The sequence below is a fragment of the Dendropsophus ebraccatus genome, chromosome 1 (assembly GCF_027789765.1).
Source record: "Dendropsophus ebraccatus isolate aDenEbr1 chromosome 1, aDenEbr1.pat, whole genome shotgun sequence".
In the NCBI taxonomy this organism is placed as follows: Eukaryota; Metazoa; Chordata; class Amphibia; order Anura; family Hylidae; genus Dendropsophus; species Dendropsophus ebraccatus.
In genome coordinates this window covers 98,718,112-98,740,656 of record NC_091454.1, presented here as the reverse complement: position 1 = coordinate 98,740,656, position 22,545 = coordinate 98,718,112, and the positions used below count along the sequence as shown (strand labels likewise).

General features: G+C 40.7%; 1 protein-coding gene across 2 annotated transcripts in view; it reads left to right on the top strand.

Annotated features, from left to right (window-relative positions):
• Window positions 1-7,153: 7,153 nt before the first annotated feature.
• TMEM117 (transmembrane protein 117) overlaps window positions 7,154-22,545 on the top strand; it is a 195,296-nt gene continuing 179,904 nt past the window's right edge. Inside the window, exons 1-2 of one of the 2 annotated variants that reach the window (XM_069955998.1) lie at window positions 7,154-7,265; window positions 13,864-14,159. In XM_069955998.1, the coding sequence (XP_069812099.1) occupies window positions 13,886-14,159 (274 nt within the window). In that variant the 5' untranslated portion in view covers window positions 7,154-7,265; window positions 13,864-13,885. Of the gene's footprint in view, window positions 7,266-7,854; window positions 7,897-13,863; window positions 14,160-22,545 lie in introns of those variants that run through there. The other variant, XM_069956002.1, reaches the window with a different exon arrangement.

Here is a 22,545-nt window from a genome sequence, read left to right as displayed (position 1 = left end):
TAGAATTGTCTTAGTTGCCCCTAGCAACCATTCAGATTTCACCTTTCATTCCTCACAGATTCTTTAGAAAATGAAAGGTGGAATCTGATTGGTTGCTAGTAGCAACTAAGACAATTCTACTATTCACCAGTTTGATAAATCTCCCCCATAGTGTTTCCCTCAGTTTTTTGGTCAGTAATTTTGCAGCTAAACTTGGTTCACACTATGTATATTTCAGTCAGTATTATGGTCCTCATATTGCAACCAAAACCAGGAGTGGATTAAAAACACAGAAAGGCTCTGTTCACACAATGTTGAAATTGAGTGGATGGCCGCCATATAACGGTAAATAACGGCCATTATTTCAATATAACAGCCGTTGTTTTAAAATAACAGCAAATATTTGCCATTAAATGGCGGCCATCCACTCAATTTCAACATTGTGTGAACAGATCCTTTCTGTGGTTTTAATCCACTCCTGATTTTGGTTGCAATATGAGGACCACAATACTGACTGAAATATACGTAGTGTGAACATAGCCCATCATGAGGTGGTGTATTATTATTTACAGTCAGACACTCTTCTTCCTGCTGCCACCTCTCTCTGGCCTGAGCAGTAGCAAATCCCTTTTGCGACCATTAGTGCAGTGCACCAGTTGATTATAAAAACATAATTTTTTCCCCTCTTAAATACCCCTTTAACCCCTTTGAGGACCAAGCACAAAATGACCCAGTGGACCGCGCAAATTTTCATTTTTGTGTTTTTGTTTTTTCCTCCTCCCCTTCTAAGAGCTCTAGCACTTTCAGTTTTCTATCTACAGGGCCATGTGGGGGCTTGTTTTTTACAGGAATAGTTGTAGTTTGTAATGGCGTCTTTCATTCTACCATAACATGTATGATGGAGCCCCCAAAATATTATTTATGAAAATATAAACTGGTTAAATTGGAAAAAAAAAGTATGCAATATGGTAACGTTTGGAGGGTTCCTGTGTCTACGTAATGCACTATATGGTAACAGCGACATGATACCATTATTCTATAGGTCAGTCCGAACACAACCATATGCAGGTTTACACAGATTCTCTAATGTTATATATATTTTTTTTATTAAATCTTTTTTTTTTTTTGCCATTAATTATTAATAAAGTGGCCCTATTTTGACGCTTACAACGGTTTTAGATTTTCCCCTATGAGGCTGTATGGGGTGTCATATTTGTATAGCTCGGATGTTTTGATCACTTTTTATAAAAAATAAATTTCATATATGATGTAACAAAAAAACGGTAATCCTGGCGCTTTTTTCCCCCTCTTTTCGTTGACACCGTTCGCGATGACGATAGTTACATATTAATAGACCGCTGTAAGGGATGGGATGGTGATTGTTATATTTTAATAGATCAGACAATTACGCACGCTACCGTATATAATATGTTTATTTATTTTTATATGTTTTATTTATATAATGTGAAAGGGGGGTGATTTTAATTTTTATTGGGAGAGGGGCTTTGGGGTACTTATAAAAACATTTTTTTTTTACACATTTTAAATCCCCCTGGGAGACTTTTACCTGAATACTTAGATTGCAGACACTGTACAATGCTATGCCATGGGCATAGCATTGATCAGTGTAATAGGCGTTTTGCTCCTTGAGCCTGTGGCAGACTCAATCAGCAGAGAGTCGGACCGCACAGAGGAAGCTAAGAGACCTCCAGCGGTCTGATACAGCTATTGAGACCCCCGCAGTGTGACTGCCCCTGTCACTTACACATAACGCTACAGGGTGCACTCAGGGTTGTCTGGGGATCATCACCCATGGCGTACCTGTACGCCCTAGGTCAACTAGGGCTTAAGGCACCCCAAATAATTAAATGAATAATAATGGATGAAAAAAAACATGAACAACATCTATGTAGTTGTATTTTATGTATATGACTACTTATAAATTTAGTTATGTTGAAAGTAAACGTATTTCAAGGGAAGCAGATGCATTCAATGTGTACTAACTTGAAAAAAAAATGGTAATATATAGAGATTTCTTGTAGTACTGCGATAGGGCAAGAGCCTCTGCTTGTTTTTAGCACAACCAGCCATTCTGAAAATCCAAAACAGAGCTGACTATTGATGCCCAGTGATTTCTCTAGTACACAAAAAAAAACCTGGGACCCACTTATTTACGGAAAAAGCGTTTATTACATGTCATAGAGACATGAAAAGTTTTTATTAGTTAGGTTCTGTCTAATTGCCCGAGCGTTCGTCAAATCGTCTGGGCAGCCCATTGGAGACAGCGGCGGTCTCCTGCCGCCGCTCCTGTTGCAGCAGATCATTGCCAGGCTAATTATTGCCGTTTTAGCCTGGCGAAAGACGACGATCAGCTGACATCGGTTATGTCAGCTGATCGTTGTCTTCTATTACACAAAACGATTACTGTTCATAACGGCCGATATCGGCCGAATAGGCCGAATACAGCCGATAATCACTTTGTGTAATAGGGCCTTTGTGTGATAGTACATCAGGTATTATCACTGGTGTTCTTTTATGGGGATTCCTCAAAACATGACCTGTTGGTGGTCCATGAGGGCTGGAATTAAGAAGCACTGGTTTAGACCTGTTTAAACCTGACATGTATCTAGGATGACAGGCAGGATTACAATGAAGGGTAGCACCCATATATAGATAGATAATCTGATTGGGCTATCACAATAGGTGATAGTCATAGCAGTCACCTCCTGCCCCTCCCTGAACAATGCCCTCTACAAAGGTAGCAGAGCATGCCGGGGAAAGTCTTCTATAGCAGTAAATAAGTTCTGTGCTCAGATGACTGCTGTTAATCATATTAATTCTCATAAAACAATAAAGAAAATATGTAAGGTTTCAGTATCTGGCTCAAAATACTAAAATATATTCACAGTCCCTTTAAACCATCAAATGACAGAAACACTCAGAACATATAGCAAATAAAATATATCTTTATTACCACAAGATTTTTAAACCTTTTTGGTAGAAATTAGAGATGAGCTAACCGGGTTCGGGTTCGAGTCGATCCGAACCCGAACGTTCGGCATTTGATTAGCTGGGGCTGCAGAACTTGGATAAAGCTCTAAGGTTGTCTGGAAAACACGGATACAGCCAATGACTATATCCATGATTTCCACATAGCCTTAGGGCTTTATCCAAGTTCAGCAGCCACCGCTAATCAAATGCCGAAAGTTCGGGTTCGGATCGACTCGAGCATGCTCCAGGTTCGCTCATATCTAGTAGAAATGAATAAAATAATGCATGATGTAGACTACAGTGTTCAGCATCACTGGGGCAAAGCCTGGGTAATATATGAACGGGTTAACACAATTCTGACAAACTAACATTTTATACAACATTAGGGGTTTCCCACAAATCAGTAATGACCTTTCCAAAGTATAAGTGACAAATGTGTCATTACTGAGCGTCTGAATGCCAGGACCCCCACCAGTTATGACAACAAAGCTTCCTGAGCCACTTTTGACTGCTGTCTTTTATGAAAAAGGATTTGGAGTGTAAACAAAGACACACAAAATGCCATTGTGTTTTTTAGACAATGCTTTGACCAGATGAAGTTTTCCTTTGTGGTCTACAGTACCATCTACCAAGGCATGTTGAAACCGAGGGTATTTTCACACTAAGCAATAGGTTAGGAATTTCCATTAAAATCTGCAATTAAATTTACTCGTATTCCACTTTAAATTCTGCCTGTAAGATATTTACAGAGCAATGTTCTATTGTGTTCAATGTGATTTCCACTCTGCTGTTCAGACAGCTGAATTTAAGCTTGTAATATTCTGCCGCGGATCCGCTTTCCGCTTTTCTTTGAGCAGATTCCGCTAGAGAAATCCCATAGACGTGAAGGGGCATTTGAATTTTCGATTTCCTTCTGTATTCCACAGAATACGTGCAAACATGCAAGGAATATGCACAGAAATTCATAAAGCGTAATTCAGCTTCAATTCTGCACAAACTCAAGAAGAGGAAAATTTCCTCTTCAATTCCTTGCCTATTGCTCATTGTGAACATTGCCTAGCTAGGGCTGTCTGTAGTTGATGGGTCAAAAATAGACACCTTTTAAAAGAGATGTAGTCATTGTGTTGCAGTAAATAATACCATGTGATTTCAGCATTGAGTGACTATACTAATAATGTTTAATAATAATAATAATAATAATAATCAGGGATGAGCTCTATTACAACACAAGTATTGGAGTGCTTGGAAGGGAAGACATTTAATGATAGAGAATCTTTGCTGTTGGGTGACTGAGTTGTAATACTGTTCATTTGATCCTTATATAGCTGAAGTTAGAGACAGAAGGACAGATGACAATTATACTTGAAATAATGAAAGTAGCAAGAAACTGATGGTGCGTTTACACAGGCAGATTTATCTGACAGATTTTGAAAGCCAAAGCTAGGAATGGATTTGAAAAAAAGGAGAAATCCCTGTCTTTCCTTTATGACCCGTTCCCAGTTTAAAGTCTGTTCCTGGCTTTGGCTTCAAAAATCTGTCAGATAAATCTGCCTGTGTAAACGCACCATGAGTAAAGGCCATAAAGCGATTATTGGCCATACTAGGCTGATTACCAGCCGTTCCAGACAATAATCGTTTGGTGTAGTAGCTCATGTTAAAAGGCAATGATCAGCCCACCTGCATGATGGCAGCTGATAGTTGTCTTTCAACAATGATTATGAAAGTGACTTTCTGCTGTGCGTCACCCCACGTACTAGGAGTGGCGGCAGCACACCGCTGCTCTCTTCAATGGCCCCACTTGCTGTCTGTGTAACAAGGAGGAATGAGGAGGAAATAAACGCTGACCTAACAGTTCAGCGCTCATTTCCTCTTCACATTGTGCCATGTACACATGTTTTGTGGCAATTTTGGACAATTTAGGTCCTACTAATTTCAGTTGGGCTGTCCTTTTTTTTATGGATCCGCAAAAGTTACTGACAGTTTGTATTAAGGACCGTAATTGTGGCATGGATTCTCCTATTCTGCTGTAGAATTTAATAGGAGCATCCATAATTTATACTAAAGAAATGTCAGTAAAGTCCACAAACCCATAAAAAATACGGATGAGTAGTCATTTTAAATCATTCCCACATTCCTAACTATTACTTTTCCCTTTTTGGCTGATTCCCAAAAAATACGGATGAATTACGAAACAATTCTGTGTGGATTGTGGACAAAGATTGGATGTTGATTGATTGATGATTGCTGACATTATATACCATCCTGAGTAGATTTTCAGGACTGTATATGATGTTTGCAATTTCTCTGTATTGCAATCATAATCCGTTTTTTTTCTGAGGGGAAGGTAGTAGTGGGAATGATTTAAAATGAATATTATTAAGTAAAAAAAATGTCCAGTGGCACTCACCATAAAACTTATTTTAATATCTTTATTTAATATCCAAAAGACATACCAACAGGAATACAGAGACACCTCTCCTCACAGTATTGAGCATCAAGGCATTGACAAAGCGCTGGGAAGTGTAAAAATGGCCATTGGCTGGGGCTGTGAGATAAGGGGGGTGTCTGTGTTCCTGTCTGTATGTATTTTGGAAATTGAATAAAGATCAAGTGACGTTGGACAGTATTTTTTTTTTTTTTACTTATTCACACATGTCCTATTACCAAGCTGAGCACCACTGAATAGATCATATGTGGATTTAGAGCCTAATATCTATATCTGCTGGGCGTTATTTCTTGCTGGTGGAATAAAATTATAGCTTATCCATACGTTTTAAAGATTACATTATGTTAAAGATGTTTCTTCGATAAAAATTACAAAAGTTATGGACAATCCTATAGATTATAGAACAATCTGTGCCACAGTTACGGTCCGTGCTAGAGCCTGTAAGTCATTTTTGAGGCAGCAAATTTAGCAGGTTATGGACAGTGTGAACAGCCCAATTGAAATCAACGGGACATAAATTTGTTGGAATTTGTGAATGTGCCCTTAGGACTTTAGATGACTGCAAGTGGGTGTGTAGGGTGCATTGGATGGTGATACTTGGTGACACTTTTTACCTGGGTCTATCAAAAGGGTGAGCATTAGTTAAGAGAGTGTGGTCTAAATGTGCCATGTAATGCCTCCCTAAAATCTGTATTTAAGGCACTACCCATGTCCCCAGCATGTCCCCAGTTTGTGTGCTTTCAGATCTAGTAAAATAAAAGCTGAGCTGGGATTGGTTTCTATAAGTACTTTACACCAGTTTATATTTTCCTTCGTTTACAAAATCTAGACCAAAGTGTTGGTTTATGGTAATTTTGGGATCAGTGTTATTGTTTTTTTTTTTGTGTTTTTTTTTTAAGTGGCATGCCCTAGTATAGCATTTTTGTAGCATCATTCTTACAGGATTCTTTTGAAAAATTGCATTTAAAAAAAAAAGTGTCAGCCAGAGTTACTTTCTGGTATGATGCCTATCCTGTTCACGTCACATGTGCCTGATGCACCTATATCTGTTTCAATATCTAGACAGAGAATGAACGCAGAAGTGGAGATATGGAGCAAGAATGCACTAAACATTTATAAGACCATCGCTGTTGCCCATATTGACAGATTAAGTTACGTCTTTACATTTTTCATACTGCTGGGGAAAAAAATTAAGGCTGATTGGTTGCTGTGGGCAACATTGGAACATTTTATCTATTGTGCAGATACAAATGATAAACTGTAACACAGCTTTGTATAAGACATTGTCACGTGGACATGAATGGCATGCAGCCGCGTATAGTGACAGGTAACCTTTAGTACATGTGGCCATACTAGTAATCCCTTCAAGCAACGCTGCTAAAATGCTGTGTATGACCTGGCCTTACAAAAGAGCGTTCCTCTCCTCTTCTATAGGCTTTAAAATCAGCTCAAAATTTAACCCTTTAGGACACCTATCCATGTATTGCTCCAGTAAATGGCTTTATTTACATAACATATGAAATTGTTTATATACAACTTATGGCTGCCAGCTCCTACTGTGCTACTACTATGCTGTTTTCATCAGTGCAGTGATGTAATACTCACCCCCAATGCCTAATCGTATTACCGCATTGAATAAAGGCTGGAGAGATCACACCGAAAGGACAGAAAGTGCTTCCCTGTGCTGGTGCAAGCAAAGCACATCACTGAATGGAGCACTGGCAGCTAGAATGTGGAGGGCGTGGGCTTGATGTCTGCATGGCTATTCCTGGAAGCTGAAGCAATGCCCTGGAAGCTCTCCCTCTCCCAGGATAAAGATTCATGAATAGAGCAGTGTGTGATCAGGCTGGTAAGTGATGGCCTCTACACAGTTCTAAAGACAAATCTCAGCATCGCACTAAATTCACCAGCGTGTATTTGTACACTGTCATGTGGGTGTAGCCAGCTTCTACTTGTCATGAAGCATGCTACAGGCACAAGGTGGGAGCAGTTTGCAGCCCACCATCTATTCTCCCTGTGCAATAAATGATGGAAAGCATTAGCTTGTACTTGGCCAGGTCTTGACTATTCTACAGCAGGTCAATGTTTTATACTGAATGTAGAGGAGAAGTTTAACGTGACTGAAACTAGTCCAACAGCGTTTATTAATAGGTCACATTAATATTTATTAAGTAAGCAGAAATGTCAGAACAGACGTTCCCATGTGGTAGGTAAGACAAATAAATACCATACACAGCATGTAAACATATACATAAAGCACATAAAGGCCTGCAAACGTCAGAACATAAATTCACACTTTCCTCCCCTGTTTTGTGCTTAGAATATATAAGTGCATTCTGTGAAACAAGTCGAGCAAGTTTTATCACCAAGCTACTGTACATGGAGGCATTTTACTTTATTGTGCAATACTTTTTTGTTGTTTGGGTTAAGTCTTTCCACTTCAGTTTTTGCTGCTGAAACAATTACCGATATCCGAGAAGGTAAGTACTAGATACCGGAGAATGCCACTTTATTCATTTCTAGAATCTTAATTCTACAGCATGACTTCACAGTTGTCTATCGTATAGAATACAACAACTACATTACAACCAAAAAGGAGCCCTTATTGCAATAAAGGAATTAGATAGCATCTGTGGAAATCTGCTCTGTTTTTCATTTTTAACTAAGATTTATTTTTGTCTGTTTTTCTTTTTTTGTGGGCATAACTTGCTGCGATATTCCCACAGCTTGAGACAACAGAGTGGCCCAGATTCACTGTGACTGTCTAATTAACTCCTATTGCTAGAATTCTGGCATAGTGTGCGCCATAAAACTGTCTTACATGACTTGGGTTACATTTATCATGAATTTAAAGGGAATTTGTAATTTGCAAATCATGTTCCAAACTGCTGACACTGTTAGGTAGCTGTTAGGGCAAGGAGACACACTGCACCTGTCATCCATCTATCTGTGCTACCAGAATGTGGAAAATGCTTTTATTTTCTCATCCCCATCCTTGTTTGATTGACAGCTTTCAGCCCTGAGCTCATCTTCCAAATTTAGTTCCTGCACTATACATGCACATAGTGTGCAGGAGCAGGATATAGAAGCAGGGTTTAGAATCGCAGAGAAGTAGGGACAGGGGAAGAAGGGGAAGCGAGAAAGCGTTACAACCCTCAGCACTTCAGGGGCTTGGGAAAGCCTCTTTGCAACTTAGCATCAGAAAATGCAAACATTTTTTCTGGCAGCACAGTTGGATATAGAAAAGGTAGCTCCTTGCCTTAGCAGCAATCTAAGAGTGCCCACAGTCTGGACCATGAATTGCATCTTTCTGATTTACTTTGACACACTATTCCCAGTGACTGACAGAAGTGGTGTAACCTTTCAGGGCATGGCTTTAATAAAGGGTCATGGCTTAAAATGCAACATCTTTGCACCACAAATGCAATAGAATTCTGGTGCTAATTAAGCCAAGTATTAGTGTAGACTTTACAGTGTTTTGTTGAACCTAACTTAATGGGTGTTGTAAAAGCCAAAAGACAAAAAAGGTTCATTACATATTGTGCAAACTTCATTGTACTTAAAGCAACAATGGTACATTTTGCACAGTTGAGGGGGAGGAAGTGCAAGTTGGAAAAATGGATTCGGTCACAAAATGATAAATTCCCCTCTTAGACTATTTAAGGCAATGTTCCCACTTTGGAAACATATTGCAGTAAGGCAGTTGTCTCGTTACATAGACAGCTGCTAATAAAGATCATGATCAGTATTAGCGGCCTTCTCCCAATATGTTCCTGAAGTGGCAATATAGCCTAAGATTTGTCACCTGATTTATCAAAGCCGCTTATGTTATTTGATAAATCAGTCTCATTATCAGACTGTCTAATCTAAGTTCAGGCCAATTTTTTGCTGGCAGAATTGCACCAAAATTTAGTGTTGCAAGCTTTACAGAAGCCACGCACCTCTTGGACACAGCAGAATAGTGTCTAAAAAAACAGTAATAATGAATATAGCGCAAGTCATGTATGTTTTTGGCACAAATTATACCATAGTCCTGGCACATTTACAAGAGTTAATCTGCCCCATTATGTATGGAACGTATGGATATCAAAAAAGTGTCCAAATGAATGTAGTGATAAACCACCATGATTTCTGTGGGCCAAATGTATGCCAATGGTGTGATTTGACATAGATTCCACAAGATAAAAGGTTTGTCTAATATTAGGAATCTCTTTACTGAATTTCCAAAGAACAGCGCCACTTTTGTCCACTGGCTCTGCCTGGTATTGCAGCTTAGTCTTATTTGAGTGGATGGAGCCTAACTGCAAACCTCTACTTTAACGGTCCAATGTTGGGGTGAAAAATATCAAAACCTTTATCTCTGGTAACAGGAAATCCCTTCTATGTCCAGTCATTATTTTATTTTCTGAATGTATAGAGAAATACAGCCAGCTACATTGTATATAATAAAATAATGCAAATAAGTGATACACTACCTTTCTTTACTGTTAAAGTCAGTGGCAGACATATGCAAATATACTGTATGCATAAGAGTAGTATACATTTCTGTGTGCAGTTCTCCCAACCCCAGCAACAGAAAAACAAAACAAAGCAATGCTCAGCTGATCACCACAGGTCCAGCTATTATGATTGAGGTAAGCAACATCTGGCTATCTGTTTACAATAAAGCAGCCACTACAGGAGATATACCATGCATTATGTAATATTAAAAAACAAAACAAAAAAACAGACGAACAGTGGAACCCCCTGTATAACATCCCTATGATTTAATGGGCCATAGGGGTGTTATTAAACATATGGGACATATAGACATATGATCTCATGAAACAACTCCTCTAGGGAGAAAACTGTATGCTTATGTGATATTGAGCTGGAACATTGTAGTTCATTGCAGAATGTCAGACTTATGTAGTTTTCCATAGTAATGTCTTAGCTTGCCAGGTAATGATAGGCTTGATTTCTATTGACCATGGTAGATGCGTTGATGCAGCATGTGATAACATATTTAGCTTAATTTCTGTTATTAGCTTTAGTTTTGCTTGTCTGTGGGCTGCAATACATGTCTGTCCATTTCTAAACTTCAGGTATAATTTATGTGACGTGTAATGGCCATTAGTATATTAACATGTTGGGGATGGGAAAAATCATTCATACATGTCCCATAATTTTTATATTTCATTTATAACACAATAACTTATACTTATGTAAGTTTCAGTCTGTTGGAATGTATTGAACGTAAAAAATAAGTATTTGATACACTGTGGATTTTGCAAGTTTTCTCACCTAGGAAGAATGGCGAGGTCTGTAACTTTTATTGTAAGTACACTTCAACTGTGAGAGCCAGAATCTTAAAGAAAATCCAGAAAATCATATTGTTTGAATTTTAAATAATTATTTGGCATTTTTTGCATGAAATAAGCATTTGATACAATAGACAAAACAGAAGTTAACGGGGTTGTCCGGGATATTATGATTCTTGCGGATCCTGTGGGGGCTGTGGAGGACATGACAGTAATGTATACTTAGCAGTCCCACTCACTTGTAGCTGCCGGATCTTGGGCCACCCATTTGCCACCATCAGTGTTTTGTAAACATCCGGTAATCTCTCTTTGGAAATGGCTGGTCAGCATAGACAGTATACGGTAGTCACCAGATGTTTCCAAAACACTGACAGTGGCAGGGAATGGGCTGTCTGAGATCCAGCAGTTGCGGCGGAGTGGAACAGGTAGGTGTACATTACTGTCATGTCCCCCAAATTATCCCAGACAACCTCTTTAATATTTGGTACGGAAACTTTTGTTTGCAGTTTCAGAGGTCAGACGTTTCCAGTAGTTCTTGACCAAGTTTGAACACACACTGCAGCAGGGATTTTGTGCCACCCCTCCATACCAGATATTCTCTACAACTCTCAGGTTTCGGGGCTGTGATGGGCAACATTGAATTTTAGCTTTCTCCAAAGATATTCTGTTGGGTTCAGGTCTGGAGACTGGTTAGTCCACTCCAGGACACTTGAAATGCCTCTTAGGAAGCCACTGCTTAGTTGCCCTGGCTCTGTGTTTCAGGTCATTTTTATACTTGAAGACTCAGCCACAACCTATCTTCAGTTGATCTTACTGAGGAAAGGAGGTTGTTGGCCAAAATCTAGCAATACGTGGCCCCATCCATCTTACCTTTAATATGGTGCAGTTGTCCTGTCTCCTTTGCAGAAAATCACCCCCATAGTTTGATGTTTCCACCCCCATGCTTCTTGGCTAGGACTGTGTTTTTGAGGTTGTAGTCATGCTTCTTGCTCCTACACAGCAAGTAGAGGTGATATCAAAAAGTTCTATTTTCATCTTATCTAACCACTTGATCTTCTCCAATGTCTCCTCTGGATCATAGATCATGATCAAATTTTTTATCCCAGGCATGTTTAAATTCAGTTATTGTAGATTTACCAACCACATCTGCTAAACGATTGTTCCAAGCATCTACTACTCTTTCAGTAAAGAAATATTTTGTTGTGTTTCTGATCTTTTGCCAACTAACCTCAGAAAGTGTCCCCTCATTCTTGTGTTTATACCTCACTTAGTCTTTATACCTCACTTAGTCCTTTAACATATTAAAATGTTTCAATCATTCCTCCTTCCCCTTCTTTCCTCCAGACTATACAGATTTAGGTCCTTAAAGGGAACCAATCAGCCCGTTTGAGCTGATATGGTTCCCTTGAGCATTATATTAAGCACCTGAAGCGGCCCCAGCACGTACCGGCCACGGCCGCAGCAGGTGCTTTATAACGGAGAAAATGACTTTTATTCCCTGGCTCGTGACTAGATACGAGCGCGGAAGTAGTCATGGTGGGCGGCTCCCCGCTCATATCTAGTCACTGCGCTCTGCCTGTCAGCGCGCTCGGCGGGATGATTGACAGGCAGAGAGGCCAGTAACGGACCTCTCGGCCTGTCAATCATCCCCTCTGAGTGCGCTGACAGGCAGAGCGCAGTGACTAGATACGAGCGGGGAGCCGCCCACCATGACTACTTCCCTGCTCGTATCTAGTCACGAGCCAGGGAATAAAAGTCATTTTCTCCGTTATAAAGCACCTACTGCGGCCGTGGCCGGTACGTGCCGCGGCCGCTCCAGGTGCTTTATACAATGCTCAAGGGAACCATATCAGCCCAAACGGGCTGATTGGTTCCCTTTAAAGGGAACCTGCCACTCTGGGAAACAAGGGCAAAACCCACCAAGAGAAATATTGTGGTTGGCAATAATACTCTTATTGTCAACTGCATCTACACTACCATCAACACCCACCTAAACTGCATCAACCACTGTATCTACTGCACCAATGACTGGTCGGGGACAGAAATTCTCCTCCTAAATTATATTTCTATATTACATGTCTGTCCAAAAATCTGAATTCCTCACCAAGTACCTGTGTACCTACAGTATGCATGATGGATGCAAACCATCCCTCGTTTCTCTTTATTAGACCACCTGCTAGAATTATGACTGATAGACCCCAAATCTTCAGCCTTATACCATTACCTTAACGATACATTAAACTCTGAGATGCAACATGCCTTGTTGTTCTGATAACAGACAGTCAAAACCTCTGAAAATGTCACTGAGCCTGTTATTTTTCCTAGCCCCATGCTAAAACTCTGAAATTCCAGTTTTTACCAATTTTACATAATTTTGGGACAAGTCATTTGTTCCAAGATGGCCGTTTTTCAATGCGTTGTGTGCATTGGACGTCCATTCTCCCATTGACTTTAATGCATTGCCATTTTTTACGTTGTGTGAACCTAGCCTAACACTGCACCAAACCAGACATCTTTGAAAGGGGTAGTTCACCAAAAAATATTTCTTTCAAATCAGACAGAACAGACAGAAAGTGCCAGAGATTTATCATTTACTTGTATTAAAAAAAATCTCAACTCTTCCAGCAGCCATCATCTGCTGTATGTCCTGTAGGAAGTGGTGTATTCTTTCCAGTCTGATACGTTGCTCTCTGTCGACACCCCTGTCCATGACAGGAAGTGTCCAGAGTAGTAGCAAATTCTCCCTTATTCTCCCCACTGTAACTAGTTACCTTTCACAGATAGACATTGTAACAGTCCTTTAGGACATATTCTTTTCTTAGCTGAAGTTTCTAAAAAGCATACTTTACCTTAAGCAACATTTATAAAATTGTTAAAGTGTGCAGCAAAGTTATTGTATGTGTCATACTGTATACCGTACTCTATTTGTGTCCACAGTGTTAAGAGTGACATTAAATTGATGGGAACAGCTAATTCCTTTTTGAACAGACTACATTCTATTTCTGGTGCCGGCAGTGAAGACAGAATAAGCAATCTGTGTCACTGCTTCTCAATCAGGACACATAGCAAGCCGAGAATTCCCATTAATGTGTGTTCTGGCATCATGTGGGATTAAGTGCACTGAAAATATATTATTTTACATTTTAGGACTATACAGAAGACTTAAAGGATGGCTAAAGACTTCCGCTATTATTTCCAGCACCCGTGGTCCCGGATAGTTATTGCTTACTTGGTGACTTTTTTCAATTTCTTAATATTCGCTGAGGATCCTGTCTCTCATAGCCAAACAGAAGCCAATGTCATTGTTGTTGGGAACTGCTTTTCTTTCATCATGACTAAATACCCAGGAGGAGCCTGGAACTTTTTAAAAGTCCTCCTTTGGCTTATTGCCATCATAGTTGGGTTGGTCGCTGGGAAATTTCTTTTCCATCAACGTTTGTTTGGTAAGATTTTATAACTTGTGTTATATTTATTGCAAAAATGGTCCAACTTTACTGAAACTGTCATAAACTATATTTACGCACTGTAAAATCAAGGTAAAATATGGCCGTAATTGTTAGACAAAAAGTACTGTATAGAATACTGACCGACCAATTAATAAACAGGCTCATTATATACTACCTGCTTTTGCTAAAAAAGGGCGGGTTCACACTACGGAATTCGGAACTACTTGAGTAAAAGTGTTCCTGAGTGTTCAGACCCCCACAGTCTCTAGATCTAGCTGGGGGAAGCACGTGGCTACATGCTTTATTTCCTAGCTCCCTGCAATCTCTGTCTTGCTGCATGAAATGAGCTCCATTAGAAGTTGATGTAGGCCACCCTATAGGCCTTACTACATTGAACGGTTATTGGCCTTACTTGGCTGAAAGGCAATGATCAGTGGACATGCATGATGTCGGCTGTTCATGTACTTTCAACAAGTTGAAAGTACACAATGTGTGCAGCGACTGCCTACTGTGCACCATTCTATGTAACAAAAGCGACAGCAGCAGGCCACCGCTGACTTCAGTAGGCAGCTCAAACGATCTAAGGATTGGTCTGGCAGCTTTCTGCGTGCATAATAGCACAGGCAGGCAGCAGGGAACGGGGGGCGGAAATAATAGCCATTATTTGCCGTCAAAAGATGGCCATCCACTTAATTTCAGCAGTGTGTGAAGATATCCTTTCTGTGTGTGAACATAGCCTAAACCTGTGCGGCATTAGGCCGACAGAAAAAGAGTATCTTGCTTTTCTGCCTATCTGCAGCCCGGATGGTCATCCCTCGCCACTGGCGTTCCACACAGGTCCGCACCATGGCGGAGTGGCAGGCCGAAATGTCACACCTCCACCGTATGAACTCTCTGCTGAGGCTTCGGGGTCCGATAAATGTTATAAGACGGTATAGATGCCTTGGTTGCTCTTCTGAGAAACTCCTGATTTTCAGACTTTGTTCGTTTGATAGAATAGGGCTACTCAATTACCAAATTTCCTCCCTTTCCCCAATATGGGGCTGTTCTCCCTTGGTCAGGGCAAGTACCCCCCTTTCCCCCCGTCCCTCTCCCCCTCCCATTCCTCTCCTTCTTCATTCGCCTGACTGCTCTTCTGCCCTCCCTAATTATCTCTCTCTGCTTACCTATTCTGACCCCCTCCCGGGGGCTACTCACCTTTATATTGTCTTGATTTAGGTTGCTCCTCTGCACTTTTTTTCCCCCTGCTTTATGTTGTATTGAAGGAGGCCCACCGTACGTGGTGTAGCCCATGTTTCTTCAGTTATCCACCGACCTGGAGGGGTTCCTTAGACCCTAATAGTTGCTGTTGTTGGGAACACGAAGGGATTCCTGGTCCATTTGTTGTATGTTGGATCTATACTGGTACACCTATCCCCCAGGTAAAATACTTTACATGGACAATGGGTGCTTTCATGTCATTGCCTGTCTGCAGCGGATCCTAGGTTATTATGTGTTACAAGCCTTATGGTCCTGCTTTTGTTGTGATGGACCTCTTTTGTTTGTTGTTTGTATGTTTTCTTGCCTTTCCTTATAATACGAATAAAAACTGATTATACATAAACCTATTCGGCATATCAAGAGATCTTATAATGACAGGGACACTTTAAAGCAACTCTGTACCGAAAATCTGCCCACCCCAAACGACTTGTACCTTCCAATAGCTACTTTTAATTCAATATCTGTCCTGGGGTCCATTCGGCAGGTGATGCAGTTATTGTCCTAAAAAACTACTTTTAAACTTGCAGCCCTGTGCCAAACAGCCTTTGCCTAGAGTGACTGTGCATTAGGCTGGCACATCCTCTCTGTCCCTCCTCCCCACCCTCTTCATCATTAGGAATGCTCCAGGCAGATTGTCTCCTATTTGTCAGCTGTGTCAGCCCGGCACTTGTGCAATGTTCAGCATGGAGAAAATGTTCCAGTGTCATTTCTAATGATGTACAGGGTGGGGAGGAGGGACGGAGGGGTGGTGCAAAGTTAGGGCACAGATATTCTAGGCCACGTCCGTTTGGCACAGGGCTGCAAGTTTAAAAGTTGTTTTTTTAGGACAATAACTGCATCACCTGCCGAACGGTCCCCAGGATAGATCTTGGATTAAAAGCAGCTATCAGAAGGTACAAGCGGCTTAGGGGGATCAGATTGTGGGTACAGAGTCACTTTAATCTGCTCCCTCTAGCCTAAATCATTGACATTGGATCCAAGGATTCATGAGTCACTGACAGCAATTTAGTTTTGCTTTGTGAGGAATGTAACTTCAGTCCTCTGTAAATATGTTTTATACACCAAATGTTGCAAACTCTGCAGTCATGCTAACTTATGATATCAGTTAATTGAAAGGATGTTAATAAAAAATCTGGCACGGTCTTGATGTTGGCCAGATGGTCTTTAGGTTATGTTTCTTAATTTAGAATATTTATTTGCACCAAGAAGAGCTTTTTATGATAATGTGATTCATTTTTGGACGGCTGGGTATAGAATAAAGAAATAAAGCATTATTATAATAGGTAAAGCTAGTAAACTTGACTTCAATAATTATTACATTATATTAGTTTGCAGTTCAAACAACCTGGTTTGAAAAGAAAATAAGTTTTTTGTTATAGCTGTGATCAAGTATTTAATATTTTTATTTTCTTTAACAGCTCACACCTAAAATTTTTGTTGTGTTATCTTTCCAACTTATAAAGTAGTCATCCCATACCAATTTCACCTGTTATAGTTCTCTTTCTGTTAGGTTTTTGAACATTTTAGCTGACAAACAGTACAACTGGGCAAACATTTACAGTGTTACAGTCAGGTATGCTGAGTTCAGGCTGCGCAGATTCAAAACAGAGAGCATTACATGTTGTAGATGATAACAGTCTGAGGCCGGGTTCACACCGCGTAAGACACCGGCCGGCAGGGGTCCTGGAGCGGCAATACAGTGCAGCTACGGCAGGGGGAGAAGTGAGATACTTTGTTATGCTCCACTCTGCCCCTACTGGAGTGACAATTTTTTTAAATGGTCGGACTTCTCCTTTAACAGTTAGTTCTAGGATTTCTTCCTAAAGGTTTACTTATTCTATGACAGTATGGTAATTTAGCTCCTATGATGTTGTATTAACCCCTTAAGGACAGAGCCTGAAATGGCCTTAATGACAGAGACAAATTTTATGAATATGACCAGTGTCACTTTATTCATTAATAACTTCGGGATGATTTTACCTATCCGGCTGATTCTGAGATTGTTTTCTCGTGACATATTGTACTTTACATTTCTGGTAAATTGGAGTTGATACTTATAACGAATCTTTATGAAAAAACCCCAAATAATGTGAAAAAATGTGAAAAACTGCATTTTTCCAACTTTGAAACTTTTTTGCGTATACAGAAAGTGGTTATACCACATAAATTATATATTAAATAGCATTAGCAACATGTCTACTTTATGTTGGCGGCATTTATTAAACGATCTTTCATTTTTTTTAGACAATAGGAAGCTTAAAACATTAGCAGCAAATTTCCAAATTTTCAGTAAAATTTCAAAATCAGATATTTTTAGGGACCTGTTCAGGTTTTAAGTGTATTTGAGGGGACTGTATGTTAGAAAGCCCCACAAAGCACCCCATTTCAGAAACTGCACCCCCACACTCTGCAAAAGCATTTCCAGAAAGTGTTTTAACCCTTTAGGGGAGTCACAGAAATAAAAGCTAAGTGTGTAAGAATTTTGAAAATTTTAATTTTCTGTGCAGAGATTTTATTGTAATCCAATATTTTTCATAATTATAAACCTATTACCAGAGAAATGCACCCCAATATTGATTGCCCCGTTTCTGCAGTTTATAGAAATACCCCATATGTGGCCCTATTGCGCTATTTGACGCAACCACAAGCCTCAGATACAAAGGAGCGCCTAGTGAATTTCAACGCCTCCATTATATTTGGTCATTTCTGACTGTACCACTTCAGGTTGGCAGAGGCTCTGGGGTGCCAAAACCTAAAAAACACCCCTAAAGGAATGTAACAAGGGGTGCGGTGAGCAATATGGCGTGAAAAAAGAAAAATTTATTTTTTACACTAAAACATTGTTCTAGCCTTCAATTTTTCATTTTCTTAAAGGGATAAGAGGGAAAAAAAAGACACAAAATGTGTAGCGCAGTTTCTCCCGAGTACGGAAATACCCCACATGTGGCGATAAAGTGCCAAGGGGGCGCAGGACGAGCCTCCAAAGGGAAGGAGCGCCAATTGGCTTTTGGAAGCTGAATTTCACTGGAAAGGATTTCAAGGGCCATGTCGCATTTACAGAGCCCTCGTGCTGCCAAGACACTGGAAACCCCCCACAAGTGACCCCATTCTGGAAACTACACCCCTCAAGGAATCTAACAAGGGGTACAGTGAGCATATGGACCCCACTGGTGACGGGCACAAATGTGGAGCAATGTGACGTAAAAGTAAAAAATTTCATTTTTTCACTTTCATGGCACAAATGTGCCCGTCATCAAGGGGTCCATATCCTCACTGCACCCCTTGTTAGATTCCTTGAGGGGTGCAGTTTCCAGAATGGGGTCACTTGTGGGGGGTTTCCAGTGTTTTGGCAGCACGAGGGCTCTGTAAATGCGACATGGCGTTCATCATCCATTCTAGCCAAATCCGACCTCCAAAATCCAAATGGCGCTCCTTTCCTTCGGAGGCTTGCCCTGCGCCCACATGGCGCTTTATGTCCACATGTGGGGTATTTACGGACTCGGGGGAAATTGCTCTACACATATTGTGTGTTTTTTTCTCTTTTAACCCCTTGTGAAAATGATAAATTCAAGGCTAAGCCAACATTATAGTGTAAAAAATGTAATATTTCATTTTCACGCCACATTGTTCTACATTTGTGCCCGTCACCAGTGGGGTCCATATGCTCATTACACCCCTTGTTACATTCCTTGAGGGGTGTAGTTTCCATAATGGAGTCACTTGTGGGGGGTTTCAACTGTCTTGGCAACACAGAGGCCTTTTGAATGCAACATGGCCCCTCGAAATCCATTCCATCCAAATCCAGCCTTCAAAAACCAAATGGCGCTCCTTCCCTTCGGAGGCTTACCCTGCACCCGCATGGCGCTTTATGTCCACATGTGGGGTGTTTCCGTACTCAGGGGAAATTGTTCTACACATTTATTGGTTTTTTTTATCTTTTAGCCCCTTGTGAAAATGAAAAAATCATGACAAGATTAATGATTTAGAGTAAAAATTTTACAAAAATTACACTAAATGTTGGTCTAGCCTTGATTTTTTTCCATTTCCACAAGGGGTTAAAAACGAAAATGAACACAAAACGTGTAGGGTAGTTTCCCCTGAGTACGAAAATACCCCATATGTGGGCATAATGTGCCATATGGGCACAGGGCAAGCCACCAAAGGGACAGAGCGCCATTTAGAGGCTGGAATGGAGGATGGAGGCCATGTCGCAATTACAAAGCTCCTGTGCTGCCAGGTCAGTAGAAACCCCCGACAAGTGACCCCATTCTGGAAACTACACCCCATAAGGAATCTAACAAGGGGTGCAGTGAGGATATGGACCCCACTGGTGACAGTCACTTACGTAGAACATGTGCCGAGAAAATAAAAAATACCATTTTTTTCATTTTCACGTCCCAAATGTGGCAGTCAACAGGGGGCCATATCCCCGCTGCCCCCCTTGTTAGATTCCTTATGGGGTGTAGTTTCCAGAATGGGCCGCACAGAGGCTTTGTAATTGCATCATGGCATCCTCTAATGGGAATGGCGGCCATACCTACTTAGCTGGGCAAAAGGGACAATTCTAATTTATTTTGGGGGTATTAGGCCAATTATTAGTTTATAAGCTTGGAAATGACAGGTGTCCATCAAATTCAACCTGTGTTGATCCAGAGGAAGGCAAAAAACCCTTGTGAGGCAGACGACAGTAGCCTCATCACAGGGGAAAAATTCCTTCCCGACTCCATAATGGCGATCAGAATAATCCCTGGATCAACGTGACCCCTGAAATAGGAATAAGGGACAATAATTAGATAATGTAGAACTCCAATGACGTGTAGTGCGCCTTGAAGCAATCCAGTATGCAGAGGCCGGGGGGATCAGGACAGGTGTCACACTCGAAAATGGCAACATCAAAAAGTATTGGAACAGCACAGGTATGGCACAAAAATAGAAAATTAGAACAGTGCACGCCTCACCGGACGGGATCCCGGCCGTCCAGACAAAATCCAATGAAAAGCGTGGAGACAGCACTCAAGTGAAAAAATATGTGGTTTATTCACATCCTACTTCCCGCAACGTTTCGGCTGACACTCAGCCTTTCTCAAGCGTGTCTACATAGTGCACAAAGTCACTCTTATATGTGGTTCACATCAATAAATTACATACACAAAGCAATCAGTGAAAATACAGTGAACAATCAGCATAATTGTGAACAAATCATGTATCGTATTGAAGCGATTTCTATCTGTGATGCAATCACTCATATATAACACAAGTGTTGTGAGCAATAAAATATGTGGGCAAAAGTGTTTAGCAGAACACTGTTCAAACTATGTGCTATATAAGGTTAAGTGGATGAAGTGTAAATATAAAAGAATGTGTATACAATACCCGCCATTCATGCCTCTGTGTCATGGGGCTCGGTCAAGACAAGCGTTGGTGTGGGTTGTCTCTGCATGCGTCATACTACATGGCCATAGCCCGTCACGGGGAACGGCCGGCGCATGCGCAGAGAACAATTCACTGTTGCGGGCGCCATCTTGCAAATGGGAAAAAGTGCTAGAAATTGCCAGTAGTGTGGACTCATAGAACCTATTGGATACTGACAGTGAAATGATAGAACCACTAGTCGAGGTCATGGGGATGATCAATCCCTGCTCACAGATAAATTAACAGAACATTAGATCATGTGCCGCCATAAAGGGAGAAATGACGGTTAGGGCAAACTTAGCCATATATTACATATGTATTTATACAATCACGCATACTTGCGTAAACCTCAGAGCAGTCTCACCACATCCTCATGGGTCCTACGGTGTCACCACTTTCGTGGGGGTATCCCGTATTCTCCATAGCACCATAACAGGGGGATCCTCGTACATGACGGGGACATCCCCCTATAGGTGACGTGTGGGAGACAGCCCAAAAGCGGTATATGTTAGAACTATCAGAGACCGTCAGATCGCACATCAGGAAGCAGTCCCATATAGAACTAGATCTAGGTACCATATTGTTAAATCAAAGTGTCCACAGTATTGGCAAAACCTAAAAAAGCTCCAACCAAAAAATAAATTTATTGGTGGCTCAAAAAACAACTATATAATATTGATGGAGCCCGAACTTAGATTACAGAAAAATAATATAGAAATAAACCCGGAAAAACTTAATTTCATGAGGCCATATGTTCAGATGCATGTTGGGGGTATCTTCTAAAACTTCCAGTAGACAATCCAAAGACATTATCTACAAAAGAGAAAAGAAGGGTTGAGTATTATTAAATTAATAAACAATAAATATGATGTACACTATGTAGGTTGATGCACTCAATGTAAGGAGATAGGACGGCCCTGTGGTGTTGCAAAAAACTCAACTCAAGGATCATCAACACTGTATAAAGAATCATTCATAATTTGAAATCTAAGTTCATACCATTAGGGGCCAGGCTATCCAGGGTGTGGATCCATCTGAGTTCTTTCATTTTAAGTCTAGCCTCTCGATCTCCACCTCGTCTATTTCTAGGCTCCCTATCGATGATAGCAAACCTCAGATCACGTAGTGAATGTCCAGTTTCAATGAAATGCCTGGCTACAGGCAAATCCATGCGACCAGTGCGTATGGTTGATTTGTGTTTGTTAATTCTCATTCTGCATTGCATAGTCGTTTCACCCACATATAATTTCCCGCATGGACATGTAAGTACATAAATGACATAGTCAGAGAGGCAAGTGAGGTGGTCCCTGATTCTAAAAGTATGCTGTGTTTGAGGGTGTATAAACACCGGTCCTTTAATTAGTAGTGGGCAATTAGTACAACCCAAGCATGGGAAACAACCTCCTCTAAACTCTTTTATCACTGTCTGTATACCAGTGCTAGATGGTCCTATGTCAGCTTTAACCAACATATCACGTAAATTGGTGGGACGTCTATATGCCATCCGGGGATTGCTGGCAAATTCCTCAATTTCTGGGAATCCCCTCCCGAGTAACCTCCATTCTCTACGGATAATGTGGGAGACCCGATTGCTAATGTCTGAATAGGTACTCACAAATGTTAAACGTGGGCTAGTGTCTTTCTCTGTGTTAGACGGTGGAGTCAGGGCTTTTTGTTTCTGTTGAGTGATAAGGGCATGTGGATACCTTCT